Source organism: Epinephelus fuscoguttatus, linkage group LG10, assembly GCF_011397635.1.
Source record: "Epinephelus fuscoguttatus linkage group LG10, E.fuscoguttatus.final_Chr_v1".
Taxonomy (NCBI): Eukaryota; Metazoa; Chordata; class Actinopteri; order Perciformes; family Serranidae; genus Epinephelus; species Epinephelus fuscoguttatus.
In genome coordinates, this window is record NC_064761.1 from 14,920,499 (window position 1) to 14,938,833 (window position 18,335).

Here is an 18,335-nt window from a genome sequence, read left to right on the forward strand (position 1 = left end):
TTTTTGCAATTCATCTTCTTATGCTTCGAGGACCTCAGACAGGTTGGTGCCAGTGGCAAGATATGTATTCTTATAATTTGAGTACACTTCCCCTTAAACTACAAATTATGTATTTTCTGCATTTTGGCTAACCATTTAAATAGCTTTAGAATTTATGTGCTTATTAATGTGCTTTTGCCACCTTTCCAGATATCCTTTGGCTTCCATTCATTCCTGTACATTACAAAAATCAATTAACAAAATGGTGATTGGTTTAAAAAGGCCTAAACCTCATTACTTGAAAGTGGTTGTTATTTGAGCAAAAAACGTGGCAGAGCTTGATGTTTAGTATGATGGATTACACAAGCCAAATAAGTTTCAATCAATAGACTTTCATATTGTTTATAAACGAATGGAAACCAATGGATGGCTTCATGGTTGGAAAATACATTCAGATTTTCATTCCAAGGTTTTACATGGGTTGCAGAGTGTTTAGTTGTCATGTAAAGTGTACTTGAACATGGGACTAAAACATGGAAAACCTCCAATATTGTCCTTTAAATACTATAAACACCACAGTGCTATGTGGCCGCCTGCTCACACGCAGACTTTATACTTAGCACATGGAGTGATTGACATACACAATGTGCTCACCTTGAACTCCCAGCCTCATCACCCTTTCATGAAAAGTGTGGGTGGTCCAGTGTCTGTCAGCTCAGGTAGGACAAAGGTCATGGCGAGTAGTGTTTCCCACTTGGTTTCCCTCGAGGAGAAAAAAAAAAAAAGTAAGAAAGAAGAAAGGCAATACAGCTTCTTTTCTGTGTATGTTGTTCTCAATATAGCTCGCTATAATGTTGATATATGACTTTTCACTGATTTGGCCATTATTGTTTTATTGCTTTGGATAATAACACCAGGTGAACAGCTCAAGTGTAAACCTCAGTTTATCAGAGAAGAGCTGAGGAGCTTTATAGCCCTTCTTAAAATGTTGGAGGAGAATGGAACGACCTTTAACCAAGCTAGCACTCACAGTGCGTGCATTAGGGCTCCAATCTTTGGAATATTTCACCTTTTTTTTCCAATTGATGTCATACAGCACAGGAAATGGTGGTCGTAAAAGCATTTTATTAATGTTGCTTGTCGGTGGAATAGAGCAGAGCGACCTGGAGGGCAAGCAAGCTGTTCGTCTTGAGTACAAACGCCCATTGCTGACGTCCAACCAGCCTGCATTGCAGCAGTGTTTGTGAAGAGTTGCCAGGATTTTTTCCTAAAAAAAACAGCAATTCAGCTTGAATTCTTGGATATTAGTGTAATGTGTAGTAAATCCTCCCTACTGTGATAGCTACATTTTTACATAGTTTTTGATACGATATTAATTTTATCAGACTGGTGCAGCCAGGGAAGGGTGAACTGTAATTCTCCATGAGGTAGGTGAGTTTATTGGCTTTCCCCTTGTTTGGGTATAGAGGTCCAGCCTGTTGGGGTCAAACCCAATAAACATGGAGGAGTCGGTGCCAAGTGGAGATGTATTTACTGAAGCCCCCTCTGTTTTTCCCCACGGTGGAGGCTCACGTCTATTCGTAACCAACAGCCTCCATCCCTCTGCTCTCCAGCAGTTCCTAGCCTGCAGCTCTCCTGTATTTGTGGAGCCGTCACAGTGAGAGGTAGGGAGCAGACACATTCTTTACAGCCCCGCTGATTGGAGAGAGCACTTTATTTGCTCTGGGACACTCTCATATTTCTGTTTATTTTTGCTGTACTCGACTCTGCTCGGGTGTCTCTATATGCGAGTGTGCACTGTGACCAGCAAAGTGTTACAGTACAGATGTTACTGAAGTCACTCCTCCTTTATTTATGATGTTCCTCAATACTTCCTGTTTGCATTTTCCATCACTGTACATTTAATAATAATAATATTGCATTTTATTTATGGACACCTTACAAGATGCAGTTGGAAAACAAGAGGGAATGTATCCATAGATCATAAAATCAAGCAATTCTGTAATATATGATAAAAGTTAATAAAATGACCAGACAAAAATCATAGTTATAAAAATTAGATATAAAATCATTATCAGTGCATGTCTCAATATATGTGTCACCATTAAATTGGACCAGATATGCCAGCTTGAAAAGATGTGTTTTCAGACAGGGTTTGAATGTGGAAAGGGAGTCGATATTGCAAATGTCACTGGGGAGAGAGTTCTAGTGGAGGGGGGCAGAACGGCTGAAGGCTCTTGAACTCATGGTGGTCAAGCGGGCAGGTGGTGATGTGAGTTGGATTGCAGAAGAGGATCTAAGAGTACGGGAAAATGTGTAGATATGAGGGAGTTCAGACAGATAAGAAGGGGCTTGATTATGACGGGCCTTAAAGGTGAGAAGCAGAATCTTGAAATCAATGCAATGTTTAACAGGAAGCCAGTGAAGCTGCTGCAGAACAGCGAACATCCTGGCAGCTAAATTCTGGATTAACTGGAGTTTATGAAGACACTTGAAAGGGAGACCAAAGAGGATAGAATTGCATGATCAATACGAGTTAGAACCAAAGAATGAATGAGGATAGCAGCGCTTTGAGGTGTGAGTGACGGGCGAAGATGATTATTTCGTAGATGAAAGTGATGCAGACTGAGTAACATTATTTATATGGGCCCAGTCACTTCTAATTCCTGCCATATTTGCTGCCCTGCTTAGCAGTATGCAGGGTCCTCTTTCCTGATAACAGATGATCTCAGAGGTTAAGAGTGTTATCTAAGAGTGATTCTACATGCCCTATTCAGCGGAGGCGCTCCTTAATCTGTAATCATTTCCAAGAACCTCTGTACTTACAAGGCTCATCAGTGACTCAGTGCAAATCTACAAGAATTTGTTAAATGTTTTATGATCATGTCAGCTTTACAACTCATTTAGAAACTACAACCTAGATCTCTGGAGTTTCAGTCTCTTGGAAGTAGATAGTTTTAGCCTATATAACAAACCTTAGTTAAACCTTTTTACAAAAATGAGAAAACACGTATCTGTGTCTTGACATAGTCTTTTGAATCATCACTCCAGCACCCAAATTGAGACCCATGTTCATTGAAAGATTTCTAATGAGAGGTAATTTTGGTTCTCTTTCAATTTTGATTTTCCATCTAAAATAATAAAAAAAGTAGCTAATGAAGACGCACTAGAGCATTAATAGAAAAGTAATTACGGAGAAGTCTTTATATCTGCTTAATGAGTCTCCACACAGCCTGCCTTCCACACTTTTATGTGCAATTACATGAAGGATACAGCAGCTTTTCTCAGCTCTCTGAAATGCAATTACCTCTCACACACAGACTATGTATGCTCTTACAAAACTGAAGACACCCCATTTAACAATCAGAGGCATAATGCCCTGCACTTCCACTTTGTTCCTCGCTCTCTATTCAAATGATTTGTGTAATCCTGGCCATGCTGCTATCTCTCACCATTCAGCTGGCTGTAAATGTGTCCAAAGCAGGACTGTAGTGTGGCATTTTCCTCCTCAGAGCCCTGATATCCTGGGAGCCCCAAGTGAAAGCATTCTGACAGTGCAGTCAGTTTGGCTGAAACAGCTCTTTTTACTGGGGCAGCCTGCCAAATCCTTGTGGTCGATGTGGTGCGAGGGTCTCCAGATCTGCTACTGTTAACTATGCACGGCACGCCTTCACATTGACCTACTTCTCAACATTTATGTAATCCTAAAGCTGATTGGGAGGGATGTCATGGCTTGGTTAACCACAGGTATGTTCCAACATACACCAAGGATTTGTTTGGATAACACAAGGACAGGCCATGGAGGGTTTGTTTTCTCTTGGCTACCACTAAATGAGTTGTTGTCATTTCATACTTTAGTTACAGGCTGTGACAGTGTAAACCGTCGCAGTTAGTTCCCTGTAAGAATGTAATGTTTGACCACCATGACAGCAGCAGACTCGGCCCTTTTGTTCCGTGTACGCACCCACCTGTGTGACTCATGTACGAGTGCTTTGTGTGTCCTGTATGATTACCATTCCTGTGAGACTGACGGGAAAGAAATCATTAAGTACTGATTTCCGATAAGAGAACTTAGCACTTTCAGAATTTTTCTGTGTGCCTCCTCTATCTGTTTAGTGTGCCTGTCTGTGTGTGTGCATGTGTGCAATGGAGTGTAAGAGGTGTATGAGTGTAACAATAGTCAGAACCCCATTACAGGTTCTGTAGATTTTCTCCCTCATGGCTGCCATTTATTCAAGCCTTCAGGCGCTCTTTCTAAAGAACCACTCAGTGAAACCGCTGCCCCTGGCAAACCTTTGACAAATCTATAATTGAGCCATTTAATCGCACTTACTGCTCTCAGCAAACAAAGGGAATCATCTCTCTGCTTCCTCCATGACGTCAGATACTTAATACCTAAAAGGTTCAGATAGCCTTATCCAACTTGTTGCTGCATAGCTAATGAGGTTTGTGCATTTATGTCAAATTCCGCTTGGTCGATTGCCCTGAAATGCAGCCATTATTCCCATTCTGTATTCCATTGGTCTTTGAACTTTCCTCAGTCTGCATTAGGCCTCAGCTATCTGTTACGATCATCTCCTGTGTCCTGGGTGTCCAGCCAAACCCTCAGCTATGACGCACAGGACTCACTGTTCAAACTTGTGCCCATGTGTCAACACAATCAGGTCACTTTTTTTTCTTTGTTTGTACACATAGCTCTTTGAGTCAGCAGACTGCAACATTTGACAAGCTGTTGATGTTTCGAGTCCTTTTTACATTCAGGGAGAGGCCTCAATGCTGCAGTCATTTTTATATTAATTAGAAGGGCACTCAGAGAGTGCAGACCCCTGCCGAGGCCAAATGCCTGATTTCACACTGTTAACTAAAGTAAAAAAAAAAAAAGTAATTTGTGTTTTCTCCCCTACTATTCAGATCCACTCCAACATTTAATAGCTTCTTCCTGAGGTCATACTACCCTCTTCCACCAAGTTTAAGGAAAATTTGCCAGTAGTTTTTATGTATTCCTGCTTAACCAACCAAACCAAATCTTCTTGGCGGCGATAACAATGTATCAAACTACTCTGTGTAGTGTAAGAAGGGTCGCTCACTGTGATGACACCAATTATCACTCAACTCTGCCATCCATCTTAGCTCTACGGAAATTTATAGCATTTTCCAGCTCATTATTTTGGTTTTGCAGCCCACAAATTTACTAGTTTTGCATCGTTCTTAATAGTCCCATCAATCATCACCTGTTTCTAGCTGAAGCAAGAGCTGATTTGAACAAAGTTACTCTCACAAACCACTGTACACTGCTCTGTACACTGCACTGTATACTGTCCAAATCCAAACGGCAGACAGACAAAGTAAGCAACTAGCTGGTAAACGTAGGATCCCTCAGGAGTTGGTGGAGACAAAAACAGAGTTAAAAGGTGAAGGAATTAGCCCCTTTTAAGTTCCACCCTTTTTTTTTGCTCAGTGCTCCAATAATGTTTAAGTAAGCCTGGAACATGGCAGAGCCTCAGTCAACTTTCCCCTTCGTCCAAGAAGCTCGAAGCTAATGTCTCTTTGTTCATATTATCTATGTAAGGTGTCACCCTTAAGTAACTTTCTAGTAAAGGGAGACTAAGGTTAGGTCACCACCATGGTCTGTATTCAGCAATAAATACATAAAGCACTTTACTGATCCTCACACTGGTAAAAGGGGAATCATGCCCAGCAGTACAGCAATGTTGACTCTTGTTATCCTCGGCCTCTACTTCTCCCTGAGATCGGAAGCCTCAATTGGCATTGTTTTGCCTACTTCAGAAAATTTAACATTGTGAATATATCCTTCCATCGCATACTGTAGTCCTTGCTGTCTGCTTCTTGAAGCTATACTGCTTAACTCCCAGAAACAGATATACACAGTGACACCGGCTAAATAGAACCAGCATAGACATGTTTCTTTTTGTGAAGCTTGTCTGACTTGAACTTATGAATGACCAATTGTTGGACTCATGTTTGCCAGAAACACAACTGTAGACAAATGCTAATGTTGTTCCGTGTCTGCTAGATGTGTAAATAGGCCAGTGGTTTCCAAACTTTTGGAGATCATGGCACCCCTCCAGAGGACATTTTTTACCATGCCACCCAACCTACAAAATAGCATGCATGTATGTACACAGGTGACCAAATCACTGCTACTGCTTTTTTTTTGGTCTTAGCCAACCAAATACTATTGAATTTCATGTACTTTTTAAAATTCACAAACTGCATCTGATAGCTGTCATTTAAAGAGGTTGACCTCCTTGCGTGTGAAGCTCGGAGGAATGCTGTGTCCCCATTATGTTGGAGCGTGGGACTCTGTTGCCGGGTGTAGGGAGGCTAGGATGACCTTCAGGAATGCTATTGTTGTGTACTCGATTCCCTTTCCAAATGCACTGTGCTCTATCAGACTGATGGTCCTTTTTAGCAGAATGCGATATCAATGGGTACCAGGGGCGGGAGAATGGAGAGAGGGTCCATAAAAAGCCCCAAATAAAAGGCTGTTCTCTCTGCTCCGTCTCCCCTGTCCTGTGATGGAACGGCAGGAATGTGGCAGGCAGACCGACTGGATCTCAGAGCCGTCAGCCCCTAATGAATTTTAAAAGGCCTTTTTCATTCAAAGCAGGGTGCTGGCTAACAGCATGTCGCCTGGCCAAGCACTCAGGGGAGAAAGGGGAGAGAGGAGAGAAGAAGAGAGGTGCATAGAGGCTCGGAGGGAGAGGAGAAGGAGGTGCTGGCAAAGTGAGTTGGCACCTAGGCAGGGTGGGGTATTGGATGTCCCTCACAGTGAGAGATAATAGGCCACTCTGCATGAGAAGCCACTGTAGGAGCATTCTTGACCCTGCCACGAGGGTCTGGAGAGAATAGAGGGAATGTGAGAGACAAAGAAAGAAAGAAAGAAAGAAAGAACGACAGTTAAGGAGGAGAGAAAGAGAATTAGGGCCAGAGAGGAGAGACAGACCTACTAAAGACAGTGTATTCTGACAAAAAAGAAACTTGAAATGTCTGCACCCGTTGAAGGAATTGTTTGCCACTTCGGGAAATAGACTTACTCGCTTTCTTGCACAGAGTGAGATAAGAATATCGATGCCACTCTCATGTCTGTACAGAAACATGAATCTACAGCCAGCAGTGGTTAGCTTAGCACAAAGACTGGAAAAGGGGAAATCACAAGCCTTTCTTGCTGTGCAAACTTAAAATTGGTTTCAACTGTATTCTCTAATACTTGTCAAGAAAGCAAATAAGCATTCCCCAAACTGTTCCGTTAAAGGCTACCACAGCTTGACAGTGCATTAATCTCTACTGTATGCAACCTTTTGTCACAAAGATAATGAGCACTTTAACTTCCACAAGGCATAGAGGTGAGGAGGTATTGACAAAGACATATCTGACTCAATGATTGACGAACCTGAAATTGGCAACTGTACCCAGTGGAGGGATTTACTCTTTTGTAAATGCAGCATGAATCACATAGGGGAACATTAACTTCAAGTTTAATCTGCTGTAATTAGCAGTGTATCTGTGGGGAGCTGTTAAGGCCTTACAGTGGCATGCTAAGTGTTTTGTCAATCATGATTACAGCACTTAACGCTCTGACACAACCTATAGCAAAACATGCATTTGTTTTGTTAGACTGACACAGGTGAAGCTGGCTGAAGAAGAAAGGAGACTTTAATGTAAATTACATTTATTGGTTGCTTTATTGGAGGAATTTTTTGGAGAACGGTGTGATCCATCCATTCAGCTGTCATTGGCATGGGGTCAAAGAAAAGTAAGAATATGGTTATTAAAAAAAATCCCCACAGATTTAAAATAACAAGATATATCAGTGATTGTAAGGGGTCATGTCGGAACAAAATCCTCATTGAACTTTGAAGTAGATGTGTGAGAGCAGGAAAAATATGCACTCCTGCCAACTATGCACAAGTATATAGGTTATTTGCTTCAGTGAATCCCTGTTTCTGCTACAACATGCTGATGGCAGCGTTCAAATGTGCCGAAAAGTACATGAAGAATGCAGGTCAAGAGTGTGATGGTATCAGGAGGGTTTTCTTGGCTTACGTCAGGCCTGTGAGTGCCAGCTGAGAATTGCTGAAGCACCACAGCCAATGGGAAGGTTGTAGCTGAGCAGGTGCATCCCTTTATGGCCATCATAAACTTTGAATATTTCCAGCACAAACAAGAATTGCTCCAATAAGTCGGTCGCAGTCCCAGGATCTGAAGCCAACAGGGAATCATTTTGGATGAGATGCAGTGCCATGTAGCGTTTCTGCTTTACCTGTGCATTCCCCGTTGGACTGTTTGGGACTTTGAATGCATGCTTTTATGAGCAAAACGGACCTATTTCTGTTAAAATGAAATATGTTTACAGATTACTTTTGGTACCACCACACAGAAAATAAAATCATGTGTGCCTTAAATCCCACACAGCCCATGCTTACCTGTCCAACTGCTCTGAGTCTGCACCCACAAAGCTTCTGGAAGGCATATGTGGGTCACACTTGGTGCTGATGCAAAATGAAAGTTTAGGTCATTGGAAACTGATGTTGGAGTAGACTGGATGATTCAGCCGCTTGGCTATAAAGCCACGGATTGTTATTACACAAAGTCTGCTTTGTGAGCAGTTTAGTTAAGTGATTATTCTAGTTTTTCTTGCAGAATTTGGGCAACAACCTTTGTTTAATTATAGTTAGTGATGAATTACAACAAGTGTGTAATTTATCTTTGCGTAGTCCGTGTATGCCTGACCATTCACAAACTGTATACACTAGACCATTACATCACGGCACTCAATCTTCTCAGTACACACGTTCAGAGGGAGGAACTGCAGTAAAAATGGGGTGACATGGTACTTTTTCATAATCCTTTTCAAATATAGTTTGTTGTACTTTTTTTTTCAGCCCCAGTATTTGTGCTTTGTCCACATCTTATTTTCTCTGCGCACTCGCCCAAACTCACATGCTACATTATTTTTGGTCCGTGTGGAAAGACAGCCTAATTGACGTTCTCTACCACACACACACACACATCCATCAGACACTGCAGATATCACGCTGTTGCCTATGTATAGGGGCCTTTACGTTTCACGTTGGGGGGGGGGGGGCGCTGAACAGCCTTTGGGTCACATCACCTCTAGTGATGTCAGAGGAAATGCCAGAGAGATGAGGTAAAGAGCTGCAGATTCCTGGGCAGACGGCCGCTGTGATAGTGGAGGCTCCAGTGAGCTAGAGGAAGAAAGGAAATAGCAGTGGCTGATAATGATGGTGGACACAAAGCACAGTGTGTAAAAATGTGTGTGGCCTTGTGAGGAGAGGTGTTTTGCCAAGATGGATTTTCTTAAAATAATGTGCTCAATGTGATCTACACAGGGTATTAAATATTAAATCCTTGCTCTACAGCTTTGTTGCGCAAATCTGCCCTTGCTGAGGGGCACAGACATGCAGACAAGTTTGTTTTTAATATATAAAATGTTTGAACTGGCTGAGGTTTTCTCGCAATCGATGAATCAGTGATTGAGCAGGAATTACCTTGCTGGGACCGCCTACAATTCCACAGCAATGTGACGCAGAGACAACATGACGAACAAAGATGTTAAGCTTAAGTTCTGTTAAAATCATCTGAATTATTTACTTCCTCAGAATCTGACTCAACCTTTACTACCCACTCATCATCCCTACAAACCTTATTAAATGGAAAGCAGAGAGTTCCTCGGCGGCGCCTTGGCTTGCCTTTGCTTCGCACAAAAAACAAAAAAACCGAGAGGGATTAACCGTTACCTATACTTAATATGCTGCTTGCTTTTGCTGTCAAAGCTTTTAAGAAACCACTAATGAATTTGTGAACCCAGTTCCTTGGAAGGACGTTGTGTTCTTCCTGGTTAACTGAACTAGAAATATGAGCAGAGTTCCCGCAGTGAGGATGAAACATGGAGGAGGAACATTTAATTATCCTGTGGGATTCCACTGTCTGTTTTCTGGAAAGTGAAAAGATTGGAAATGTGCCACTGTGGTTGTGAGCCATCAAGTCATAAGGATGATTGACTGTTTAGAGAAACAGTCATCCAAACAAACAGCTGTAGAGACGAATGAATGTTAATGAATAGACACTCAGCTGCCAGTTTATTAGGTACACCTAGCTAAAACTAATGGAGTCTAACACAACATTCTGAAACTGTTTTAGAGAGCTGTTGATTCAACTTTCGGATCATTTTGCAGAATGCAGTTTGTAGTGCTGTTGAACTATATCACATCATACAGAGAGGTGTTTCTTGTTATTTAGCCTGGCCTCACTGATATAAATGGGGTGGACAAAATAGTAGAAAACACCTGTCAGTATTATGCAATACAATTCAACAACACCACAAACTGCAACCTCCAAAATGACCATACAGTCGAAGGAAGGATTTACTGTAGGACTAGTTTCAGCTAGGTGTACCTACTAAACTGGCTACCTTAGCATATAATACTATTATGTGGGTATGTGTGCGTAAGAATAAGATGGTTTTGTATTCATATGTGTATATGCTGGCCTTTATTGCGTTATCTGGGCAGTGCATGGCAGTCTACCTGGATGACCTCATGGTTCAGCCCTGCACATATGAGGAGAAGCAGGAGCATTGTGTTCGCCAACAAGCACAGTGAGCAGGCTGAGGTCATAGTGAGATAGGGCTTGTGGAAACACTGATGCTCTCGCTAACATGACTGGCCTTGGAAACTACTCCCGCAGGAACCCCAAAAACAGGACAGTAAAATCACACTGGGCGGTCAGACAGGAGAACAGACCAGCCGAGATTCAGCCAAAAAAAAGACCTGCTCTTTCCTCAGGTTTCCAGTTCAGCACAGAGGACATCCAGGTGAAGTGTGGTTTGCCGCTTCATTTTCCATCCAGGGAGTGCGTTTCGTAATATATGTTAATACTATCCTGGGTGGCAGCCATCCTTTTACTTCCTTCCTATAAATATACGAAAGACAGATGACCCAGACCATGAGGACAGGAAGAGGTTTTCTTAGTTTGTGTTGGTCCTTCAGCGTACCTATTTTCCTCAGCCACTGCCTTGTTAAAGTTTTAAAGTACTTCCTCCAAAATGACATCATTTCATGGCTCATTAAAATGATGTCATCGCAACCTGTCGGGGAAGAAAGGTTTTGTTTCAGCGTACTCAATCTCAGGAATCTGGGTAAACACTGTACCTCACAGAAATCCAGTGAAAATCCTCAAACTGATTTTCATCATCTTGTTTACAGATGTCTGATTAGAACTGGACCGTATCATAATATTCCCGAAGATAGGAAATGCTGATGGTTTGGACCATTTTGTGGTGTCGCTTACTGTACGTCATCACAGTTCAGTCTTTTGTTTAGTATCAACAGATGTTTTTAGAGCCTTTCTGTTTGTGTCCTTGTGGTTGTTCCAGACGGAGGCAATGAAAAAAGCTCTGAAGGACTTGAATCTGAACATTGTGGAAATGACTGACGAGAACGCCACACTGGACGGCGGAGATGTGCTTTTTACAGGTGAGCTATGACTCCTCAATCACTGTATTTTGTTGAAATACCTTAAAGATCTGCACCATCAAAAAACAGTCTGAAGCCATCCACATATGAAAGATTTTACAGAAGAAAATGAAGCTGACACTCTCCCTAGAGGTGAACCATTGTTTCTCTGGCATTTTTTATGCCCCATATATCCCATACTTGCATATAATAATAAAATAGTAGGTGCTCTATAAGCTTAAGATCAATATAATAGTTGTTAATTTAACAGGAACAGGATTAAAATATAAAAATGAAGCTGAGGTGAGACAGGGTAACGTTTGCCTTTACACCTAGCTTGAAAGGTGGCACCATGTCATCTGTGTCAGTTTGTACTGTGTGCAAATGTGGATACACACAAGCCTAACATTTCATACTGTGGGGTTGCTATGGCATCGATATAAAATGCATCCTGAGGTTTTATTGCCTGCCCTGTATTTGGATCTCACTTCCCAAACAGTGTTACCTGTGTGATGTCAGTCGCAGGGCAGGCAGACAGCGGAAAAAACTGCACGCCACTTCGCACACAAGTGAGTTGGAGAGCTAGTTAGTTCCGCCAGCCCTCTCTGGCAGACGAACTACTGCTGGGTGATGGAAAATGCGTCACTAATTCTGCACCACTTGCGATTTTCCCTGGGAATGTCGTCACAGACACCCAGTTCATAATACTGCAAATACAGGGCCTTTTATCGGTGGACCATAGGCTCAGTCACCACTGTGTGACCTCATTCGGCAATAGGTAGTGAACTAAGAGATATTTAATTACACAAAACACACATAAACAAGCAAAGCTTTTTAGCTCATACGGACACCTCATCTTATGCAGCAAAAGAATCTACAGCAAAAGAGAATCATTTATGTAGAATTTAATGTAACACCCCTCAATATACAAGTGTTGGATGGATCAAACAACATACTGGTGACTTTGCGTTTCTCCCAGCTTGTAAACTATAAAGTTGGTCCTGTGAGTGGAACCTGGGAAAGACCGCGGCTTCACCAAGGACTTTCCTCCATTTTTTCCTCAAACACCAGTTCACATTATGATGGCAAATGAACATTGCTTTCCACACAGTCAACAGGGATGAAATATTTCTTTTACAAGCTTGGATGCTTTTAATTTGATTTCCTGCATGGCATGCTTTTAGGTCAATCAGCACATAGATAAGTAACATTACTGGCATAAACCTTCGCAATAAGTATCTGGCTCTGGTGAGCAGCTTACAAAAAATTGTTTTTCCACCTTGCTTCAATGATTGAGGTCAGTAATGACGTGGGTTCTACTTTAGATTTTTCCCTGTACTGCCATAAACAAATGCAGAAATCCTCCAACGGTTACAGAAAATACTTTAAAGCAGCAACATAATGCACATGTTTCTGATTGGATTAAAATCAAACAACAGGTTGTTTAGTGGGTTTTCCATTATTTTCGCTTAACAAAACACCTGATGTGTTATTCTTAACATGATACGTACAGTAACAGGTGTCACTCTTGGTTCAAGACATGGTAAACAGTCAGGGAGAAGTCTGACAACTGAGCAGCCACATGTAAAGCTGGGTTTTACTGCAGTCGAATACCTTTATATCAGAGCTGTGCATGTGCTTGTTCAATTCAAGTACAAATAAGAAGATGTAGCTGTAAACAGAAAACATTAGAGAGCAGTGAGATAGAGTATGAGTCTCTGCAGTCTTAGCTCACAGACTGTTGTGTGTCTGTAAGTTTGTGTCTGTGTTTCGGGATCCTCCATGCAAACATTCCTCTGTGCGACCTCAATGACCCGGTGCGTCAGCACACTAAGCAGAATTTCCCTCGAAAAATATTCTGTCGCAAAAACATTGTGCAACACATACTGCAGGGTTAAATCAAATCAACTGTGCTGCAAGCTCTCACCACGGGCTCCTTATTCCTCTGGCATCAGATCGTAAAATATGGTGAGGGCAGAGAATCATCGGTACAGTCGTGTGGTGAGTCGAAATGTGGGTCAGTGTCTTCTACACTGCACAGGCCACAAGGAAAAAGCATAGTACACTTAATTGGGTTTCTAGACACTGGCTCTACGTGCTCGTTCCTTCCAGCTGAAATCGGTTTCACATGGCAGGGCTAGAAACATTTCCTGTTGGCAGGGCCCCGGCTAACGGCTCATTTTGTAAAGTCTCAGCAGCTACGTTAGAAGCCCATCCCTGAGCTCTGTGTGCTGCTGCAGCTTCGCCAGGCATTCAGGGCTCTGTCTGCCTGTGCCCCACCATACTGACCACAGTTGGCCTTTCTCATAGGCATGCATAAAGTACACACTGTGGTAAGTGCAGTGTTCACCTACTGTAGCTTCACTGCCTGGCTGTATTGCTGGGTGCTCAAAACTTTTAGACTAAATCACTGTAGACTTTATAGATGTTAGAACTGTTTGGGTGTGTGTTCATACTGCATGTATTATACAAGTTGTTAGTCCTTTATCCCACCTGCTGTATTTTGCTGCATTTTCTCTGCATCTTTCAGCTCGACTGAACTCACTTTTAGTACCAAGTGCTTTCTCTGTTTTGTTTAACACTGCGGATGCCGCGCATAAACTGCAATTGCCAATTTGAGGGTAGTTGGCTGTTTTAATATGCTGGGTTTGTGCTGGCTGTCACATGTCACACAAGTGATGATTATCTCTGAACAGTCAGTGGTCTGCAGTCTTTTAACTCCAACTCTCCTGGAACCTCGACCCAGGTGGTACCAAAAAAGGCACCGGGTACTATCCACAACTTTTGCCGATGGAAAGTCAAAAAAGAGTGAGTCAAGGTGCGCCGCACCATGCAGGGGGAATGCGCCTTTAGTTTCTTATAGATGCTTTTGCATAGCCTCGTTACCTTGTGTTTCTTTTGTGATCAATTTTTGTCTTTGATATGTATAGCTAGCTATTTATTAATGTATTTATTTATTTCCAAATATATTTGTTTAAGCTGATGTATGTGGCAAGCTACTGCATGCAGTTGATCCCACTGGCATAGACAAAGTTGTATTGAACTGAACTGAATTAAATTGAAGTGAGTTGAATTGATATTTGCTTACATAACACCAGTGATGTCTGTTTCTTTCCTCAGGGCGAGAGTTCTTCGTGGGCCTATCCAAACGAACCAATCAGAGAGGAGCAGAGATACTAGCAGATGCCTTTAAGGTGAGTTTAAATGGTGCAGTGGTGTAAAAAGTGGCAGAATCACGACTCATACTTAAATAAAAGTAAAGATACCTTCCTCAAAAATGACTGGTATCTGAATTTTAAATGTACTTAATTTGCATTCATTCATATTTATAGAAACTTTGGGGCAGTGCTGCAAACTGTAAGCACAACTTTGTCATGTACGTAGAAATGGCAAATATGCTTGCCAACAGTTGAAAATATGAATATCCAGCAGGCACATAGTATCATAAGCATTTATTTGGGGGCCTGTTTGCCTCCAACTGCCACATGTAAGGCCAATAATGACAATCCTCTCACCCCTGTTTTGATTTCCACCCAATTCTGAGGGAAATATCTGACTCTTAAGCTGCTAAATGGTCCACTTTGTTCACCACCTATTCGATAACTTTCTCTTTTTGATGTTCATTACTATACAGCCAGGGTATAGTGGATTTTGGGGGCTTTTTTGCACAAAACACGTATGCCTACTGCAGCTAAAAATAACGTTGATAAGACCTGTGGGAGGAAACAAAAATGGTGAGGTAGCTGGTCTACTGCAAAAACAATGAGCTGAGATATGCTATAAAGCTCCACTGAGCAGAGGGGAACTACGGAGTGGGGCTCTGTGGGTTTGTCACAATGTGCACATTTTTGCCATCATACATTTGGCCCATTGTTTATACACATGTATATCAATTAGAGCAGCTTTAAGGATAAAAAAAACAAAAGTAAGTTTTGTTTTATGTCTGTAAAGATGCATATTAACCTGAAACCAGTTTTGAGACTTTGTAGAGGTCAGCATAAAAATATAGAAATGTATTGAATCTGTTTTGTTTTTTTTTTTTAATGTACCTTATGAAATCTCTTAAATGCTGTGAGCGATCCGACGTTGCAAACAAGGAAGGAAGAGATAAATATATTATCAATCATACAGGCTTTAGTCCAGGAAGATAACATCATCACTCTGTTCATTTGCTTTTTTCATCCTGTTCCACCTCCTGTTCTCTCTTAATTCCATTTCTTCCTCCATCCATCTCTGCCTCATTTCACCCTCTCCATTCTGTTTATTATATCTATCCTCCATCCATCCGTTTCTTCTGCCTTTCAGTCTGTGTCATTATGGACTAAATAATGTTGAGAACATACAAGTCCAGTGCAAACTGGGCACTGGCAAGAACATTCAAACATTCACTGTATATTTGTATATATAGTAACTTTGTGTACATTTATATTGACATAAAAGTGAGAGCAACCAAAAGAATAAATACTTGTGCAGAGTACAGTTTTTTTTAAAAAAGTATTTCTATTTGTTATTTAGCACTCCTGAAGCGAAGCACTCTGAGGTTATTGATGGATGCAGCTGTAGAGAGTCTCAATGGCAATTAGTCGTTAGTGCCCGCCAGGGTCCAGGCCTCAGCTGGCTTTGAGGCATTTTTAATCAGCTGTTGATGCAAACCTCTGCCACCTCTGTGTACAGTGATGAAACGAGCAGTTGATGACACTGATTAAAAAGGTGATTTGCAAGGAGAACCACCTGCCTCATCAGTTACTTCATTCATTATCATCATCATCATCATCATCATCATCATCGATCAATACGTCTGTTAAAATAAATGCATTCAAAGACATTCTATACTTTGGAGGTGAAATACTGTTTTCCTCTAAATGAATGAATGAACCGCTGACTCCTTTTGGAGGCTTGGAGGCTAAAAAACATCTTTTTGAAATATAATTTACAGCTTGAGAATGAAAACTGGCTTTTCTCCTTTTGGAATTGGACAAATGTTACATAATCACTAATCAACTCACTTTGATAAATAGCTCTCATATCACAGAAAAGGATACTGTAAGTCTGATAATACTCTGAATTTTACTTACTGTCAACAAATCCCATTAAAGGAACCAAAATCAACAATAAATTGATCGCAATAACTATTTAAGTATTGCCTTTGTAGCTAGAGTCTGACAAAGGTTATTACTCAGTACCAAATACTTGCATTGTTTTTCAAGACCCATTAAAAACACATCAATGATCCATCAGTACAACACATCAGTGTTGTGCTGATTTCCTACATTACAGTGAATAAACACACTGTCCTGCAGCTGTGAATACTTCCCAGTGGACCAAATTGGCTGCTGAACTTAGTGCACTACTTGAGTAACATTTACTAAAAAAAAACTACCATGCCAAACTATTTTAGGAAATTATTTAGCCTCTTTTTTGGGCCCCAACAATAGTTACGTTTTTGAGTTGTCTGCGCTTCTATACACTCATGAATGCAATATCTCAGGACGCCTTAAGGGAATTTCTTCAAATTTGGCACCAACGTCCAATTGGACTCAAGGTTGAATTGATTAGATTTTGGGGTTCAAAGGTCAGTGTGACGTAAAGTTCTGCAAAAACACTTCTCTGGCCATTATTCAAAGCCGTAACTCAAAAACAGAAGGGGAGACATTTGGTTGGATACCGAATTGGTGACTTTAGCACCCACCTTGAAACAGTGGTGATTGTATAGATCTTCTGTGGTGCTGGGCTTAAGATGTGTATGTAGCATCCATGTTTTAGAATATCTAGGTTTTTTGCAGCCACTGTCATGACTACATATGAGTCTGGACAGTCATAGACATAAACAGCAACTGGACGAGTTGGCATATAACCCTAAGGTGGTAATTCTTTTTATTTAAATATAAGTCTTTATTTGTGACCCATTCAAAGATTTATGCCTTTAAAAAAAACAAGTAAGCTTGGAGATGAGTGCCACAGAATAGACAGAAAGATCAGAAAGTATGGAGAGATGCATTGTTGGTTTTGCTCTTTTAATAGGATTTCTTGACCCCAGGAAAAATATTGCTCACCAGCCTTGTCCTTAATGTAAATGGCAACAGTAAGTGTATAAGCCCTGTTCATGTCTCTTTTCAACCCTTGCTGATGTCAGTCATTTTGTATTTCACCATATGTTCCTTTCTGACTACCTTCTGGCTTATTCCCATGCACTGTGGCCCAACCTTGAGAGCCACAACCGAGCTCAGCGATCACCACTCACACATGAAACACACGTCAAGAGGAAATGTTGTGCAAAATATCCCAAACATCACTGAGACCACAGATTCAGGCAAACTGGGAGGATGTGGGCGTGAAGTCTGCAAACAGGGTCACAGTGTGGGTCACAAACACAGACTGATTCTATCAGTCTTGTTTGCTGTTGTTGGAATGTGAAGAAGTCTCACACTGTAGACTTTACGCGTATCGCTTTTGGATTTGGTCTGAGAGACCATAACAAAAGAGAAAAGCCAGCCAACTCACAAGTTCGTAGGTGGGTCATGGCGTGAAGAGTTCAACACGTTACAGTAAGATGAATGGCCTTATTGCTGTGCTTCCCTCTTCCCATCTGTATCTGATTTGAATTCCTCATTATGGATTCCTCTGTGTTTTCTGTTATCTTTGATAAGACAGGACTTAATGATGCGTCTCTGGCAAATGACACTAGGAAAAATCTCTTGAGCATCCATTATTGTTATTTTTTCCGTTTTTTATCAGATTGATTCCTGCTATCACTGTTGTTCTTTCCTTTCATTATCAAATTAAGGATCACATTGTTGCCAGGTTTGTTTAGCGCTCAACAACTGTGTACAGATGTCGGAAGCTCTTTTCTTTATGGGC

The 18,335-nt window shown here is 41.3% G+C and overlaps 1 protein-coding gene across 2 annotated transcripts in view; it reads left to right on the forward strand.

Annotated features, from left to right (window-relative positions):
* The window catches only part of ddah1 (dimethylarginine dimethylaminohydrolase 1), a 94,431-nt gene that overhangs the window by 56,920 nt on the left and 19,176 nt on the right, over positions 1-18,335 (forward strand). For both annotated transcript variants that reach the window (XM_049586971.1, XM_049586972.1), the window contains exons 3-4: positions 11,399-11,498; positions 14,598-14,671. In XM_049586971.1, coding sequence (XP_049442928.1) covers positions 11,399-11,498; positions 14,598-14,671 — 174 coding nt within the window. The remainder of the gene's footprint in view (positions 1-11,398; positions 11,499-14,597; positions 14,672-18,335) is intronic.